General features: G+C 39.3%; 1 protein-coding gene across 1 annotated transcript; it reads left to right on the plus strand.

Moving 5' to 3' along the window:
* Window positions 1–1600: 1600 nt before the first annotated feature.
* Window positions 1601–4226, plus strand: LOC127153035 (serine/threonine-protein kinase pim-3). Its single transcript, XM_051093966.1, has 7 exons — window positions 1601–1737; window positions 2371–2465; window positions 2565–2615; window positions 2769–3147; window positions 3244–3420; window positions 3566–3654; window positions 3792–4226. Exons 1-7 carry the CDS (start codon window positions 1704–1706, stop codon window positions 3801–3803), a joined length of 837 nt encoding a protein of 278 aa, XP_050949923.1. The 5' UTR covers window positions 1601–1703; the 3' UTR covers window positions 3804–4226.
* Window positions 4227–5182: the final 956 nt, after the last annotated feature.

The raw sequence follows: 5182 nt of genomic DNA on the forward strand, positions 1-5182 counted from the left end.
GACGACCTCTACAGCCCTGAATGTCAGCGGAGTCCACATCAACTAGATGAGCCCCAGAGACGGATCCACATTAAAGACCACATCACCTAGACGGCTGTCGGCACAAGACCACGGGAACTTTGGCCAGAGGAGAACTGGCCCCCGACTGAGCCTGGTTTCTCCCAAGGTTTTTCTCCATTTGTCACCGATGGAGTTTTGGTTCCTTGCCGCTGTCGCCTCTGGCTTGCTTAGTTGGGGACACTTTCTCTTAACACAATATTGCATTTTATTTTATTGTTTTTGATTAACTACCTTTACCTATAATGTGAGTGTTTAATGTTGCCTTTGGTTTGCCTTGATGTACTGTTTCCTATTTAATACTGTACAGCCGCCTTGTCACAATTCTGTATTGTTAAAGGCGGTATATAAATAAAGGTGACTTGACTTGACTTGACTTAGAGGCGCAATATGTACGTTTTCGCCGCTAGAGGTCGCATTGTCAAAACAATTGGCAAAGCTTGATAACGCTATGAACCAGAGTTAAAAGATATGGGAGATGTCGTCAGAGATTTTCTTACTATGGGGAGATGAGAGGGTCTGTATAAATAAATAAGGAAATAAATAAATAAATAATGTGCATGTGGATTTGAATGTACAGTTTCCAAACAAAGTTGACTGTATGGCACAGCAGTGATTTTACACAGTAAAAAACATCACTTCATATGCTAGAGAAGAGATACACACAGTAAACTCACAGACCGCACACGATTAAATAAAAATAATATATAAAAAATATTACATGTTAAATAGGCGCCCTCTACTGGAGAAACAACGTGGTTATTACAGCTACAAAAAGTTATATATGAACTCTCATGGTCTTATATATCTATTACAATTGTCATTTTGAACCCTTCAAAAACAGTAACGGCTACTCATTAATAATTTAAGCATTCATACATGCAGCAAAAAAACATTTTAATGTTTAAAATTGTAACATTTTAACATTTACAATATATAGCTATTTTGCATGTTGTTGTATATTTTAAAATACTGGGATGAAGCAGTTTTTGTATTAATTTATAATACATATTTAATTTATCACAATATTCTGACAGACTCTGGTTTTGTAATATTTTATTTTATGTATTATAGGCCATACAAAATAAACGGGAATCCTTAATAAAGTTATGAGACGCTCCAAGCCTTATGACGCCATAGAGCGCGTTCGAATAGAACTCGCGGGGTTTATAAAGAGCCTGACATTCTTACATTCTTTGTGGGTTTTGTTGTAGTGGTCAGTGTTTTCACAGCGATGGGTCAGCGAGTTAATAAAGTCAGTCCGATGACAGTTGGCGAGGTGTACGAACAACATCCCAGTACACCCCCAACACCCAGCACCAACATGGCGGTTCAACATCCTCATCCTTGCGATGAGACCCCTGTTGGTGCTGGAGGAGGAGGTGGAGGTGGAGGAGGAGGAGGAGGAGGAGAGGAAGGAGGAGGTGGAGGTGGAGGAGGAGGAGGAGAGAGGAGGAGGAGGAGGAGGAGGAGGAGGAGGAGGAGAGGAGGAGGAGGAAAGGAAGGAGGCAGAGAGGGTTAAGGAGAAAAGAAAGAGCAAGAAGTGGTGGCAGAGGCTTCGCTCTTTCTTCCAAGCTGCCAAAAAACACCAGAGCAGCTCAGGTCAGGGAGAGGTGGAGCAGCAGCAGCAGGATGATGGAGAGAAGATGAAGGTGGCATGGGCTGCAAGAAGTAGTGATGGTAAATGACACATCCATCTTATGAGAACATTGTAAATGTAAAAACTGTGTAAAATAATCAGTTCCCTCATGCACAATATCAAAAATACACATCAGTACACAAGCATAGTCTGATCTTTATTCTGACATATTAAAGCATATGTCTTAATGTACTAATGTATGTTAAAAGTATAAATATTGGTAACACTTTACAATATGGTTCCATTATTTAATGTTAATGTGTTAACTAATATGAACAAAGAATGAACACATTTATTTTATTAATCTTTGTTAATGTTAGTTAATGAAAAAACAGTTGATTAGTGTTCATGTTAATTCACAGTGCATTAACTAATGTTCACAAGCACTTTTGATTTTAATAATGCATTAGTTAATGTTGAAATAAACTTGTAAGATGAAAAATCCTAAAAAAAAGTATTGTTCATTCTTAGTTAATGTTAACTAAAGTAGTTAACTAATGAACCTTACTGTAAAATGTTATTAAATATTCAATATAGTCTCTGTTAATTAAAATACAGTCATTAAAACTAGTCATGTGTGAAAATAAGTTTAAATGATTTTTAGATTAAATACAGCATCTCACATCACAAGGCACTGATCTCATGTGAAATTTGGTTATTTAATCTTTTAATAGACTACATCTTCAGCCGTTACTCTGTGGGCGATCAGCTGGGGAAAGGTGCATTTGGTGTGGTGTATGAAGGGAGACGCCTGGAGGATGATCTTAAAGTAAGTGAATATTAATGACACATTACCAAGCTAGCAAATGTTTTATCCTGTAAATCCTCCTAATGTACCTTAAATAATTTTGTTGTTGTTGTTCATCAGGTGGCTTTGAAATACGTCCCAAAGACCGACAACACGGAATGCATAGCCATTGTAAGTACATTGCACTATAAAAACAATATAAAATGTCTCATATTTATATTAATATTAATATTAATCAAACAAATTAAATGAACATACTGATCTAAGATTCTTTTTGAGAAACCACCCTCATGTAAGCATCAAACATAAATTCAATTCCTCTAGCCCGATCATCCAAACCCCCTTCCGAAAGAGATTGCCCTCACCATCCTGGCGAATAAAGGCCGCAGAGTGCCAGAAATTATTCGCCTGCTGGACTGGACGGACCACCCTGACCACTTTGTCATAGTCCTCGAATGTCCCTCTCCCTGTGAAAATCTAGTAGAGTTCATCAGGCGTCACGGTGGAAGCCTCGACGAAGAAAAAGCACGGCAGATCATGTGGCAGGCGGTTAACGCGGCACACATGTGCTGCCTCCGCGGAGTGCTCCACCGTGACGTCAAACTAGAGAACCTACTGATAAACAGGGAGACATCCGAAGTCAAGCTGATTGACTTCGGATGCGGGGACATTCTGAGGATGTCACCGTACAGGTCTTACCAAGGTATGTATGATATAATTAATTTCTTCTAATAGATACAGAGCAATCATTCTGCATTAATGCAAATGTACACATCATACAAACTCCGCTCTCCTCCAGGCACAGCAGAGTACTCACCTCCAGAGTACTACAGAAGGGGGGAGTACTGTGGCTGGCCAGCGACTGTCTGGTCACTAGGGATTGTGATGTTTGTGATGTTATGTGGACACTTCCCTAGTGACTTTGACCTGCACCTGCTGCAGCACAAGTGCTGGTCCAAACCTGGCCTGTCTAAAGGTGAGATCCTCATCACAAAAAAATTAATAATTCAGAATCATTTTAGAACTATTAGTAGAACTATCTCATAACATCTTAGAGCTTAGAATAACATGATCAAATAGAGCCGGTAATAAATTAAAGTCCTTCCCGTCTTCCTGCACAGAATGCTGTGGCCTCCTCAGCGCTCTCCTGCATGAGAAGCCAATCCGGCGACTTGGCTTGGGGCAAATCGTGGCCCACAACTGGTTTATGGTAATGAACTTAAGATAACAATTAAAATCTTAAAAATAATTAACTTAAAAATAATTAAAAATTAACTTAAAAAAAAATCATATCCTCATGGGAAGAAATTGCGAAGTCAAAACTGTTGTTTTTCTGTTGTGTTTCAGGTCGTCTCATAAGACCAGTCCAGTTGGCGTCTCTCATGCAGCTTTGCGTCTTGCGGGCTGCAGCGGGAGACGCTTCCATCCCTCCTCTCGTCTTTGCGTCTTGCTGGACGAGCAAGCCCTGGTAGCGTCTTGCGCCTTAGCTTGAGGAAGCAGTATTTGCGTCTGGCGGTACTGCTTCCGGGGGGGATGTGTACATATTGTATATATATGTACATACTTCTTTTAGTTGCCCCTTTTTGTTTGTCCCATCATGACCACTCCATTCCTGAGGTTCCTGTCACAGCATGCCAGAGCTCTCAGTCTTCACCACCATGAAGACGGAGCTCCCATTCTCTGCCACAATGCAAGCCAACTGCTATGGCTGCTCCACACCTGTAATAGGCACCCCAATGGTGTCGTTGCCTCCTCAGAGGTTTGTGTAAAAGCCCAAGCCAGAACCAGCATCAAAGGCCATCTCAGTCCACAGCCACCCTGGGCTCCAATTTACCAGTCATCCACATATAAGCCCAGAGGTTTCTGTCACGGCCGCCTGGTTCCAGATACACCAATCATTGCTTCTTCAGAAGTTCAGATGATGAGGTTCAGCCACAGACAGAAACCAAAGCATCTCCGATCAAAAGCTCCCATCTCAGCCACTCAGGTCTTCAAGATCCCATCATCTGTCATAGCCTCCTGGTCCTAGAAGTGCCAGTTAGTGTCACGTCCATGTAACAGAAGTTCCTGTTACAGCTACCAAAGAGGGTCCTGTAATGGGCACCATGATCTCCAAGCAATTATGAAATGAGTTTCAAAATGTTCAGTTAATAAAAAAAAAAAAATATTTATTTTTTTTTTAATTAAAGAAACAGTGATCACACACATTAAAAGTGCATTTTAAAAGTGTCTACTTTACAAAAAAGAAAGATAATATTTTTGACAAATTTGGTTTTTTAAATGACACACATTGTAAAAAAACAAATTGTAATCAAATCTTGATTTATAGATAAGAAAACAGTTGATTGCATAGCAATAAAAATCTTCAGCAATCTGACAGACGTAACCACAGGGACGTGATGAGCACTAGAAAAAGAAAACAAGATACAATCAACATTTAGTATAAAGCACACTTAATAGTGTGCACACATCTCATGAGAAACCAAGCTTAAAACATAACAGTAAAACATAAAGTCTCTGAAAAGTTTACATACACCTTGCAGAATCTGCAAAATGTTAGTTATTTTACCAAAATAAGAAGGATCATACAAAATGTATGTAAATTTTTTATTTATTACTGACCTGAATAAGATATTTCACATAAAAGATGTTTACATATAGTCCACAAGGGAAAATAATAGCTGAATTTTTAAAAATGAGTTTGCATACACTTGATTGTAAATACTGTGTTTTTACCT

The sequence above is a fragment of the Labeo rohita genome, chromosome 21, assembly GCF_022985175.1.
Source record: "Labeo rohita strain BAU-BD-2019 chromosome 21, IGBB_LRoh.1.0, whole genome shotgun sequence".
Taxonomy (NCBI): Eukaryota; Metazoa; Chordata; class Actinopteri; order Cypriniformes; family Cyprinidae; genus Labeo; species Labeo rohita.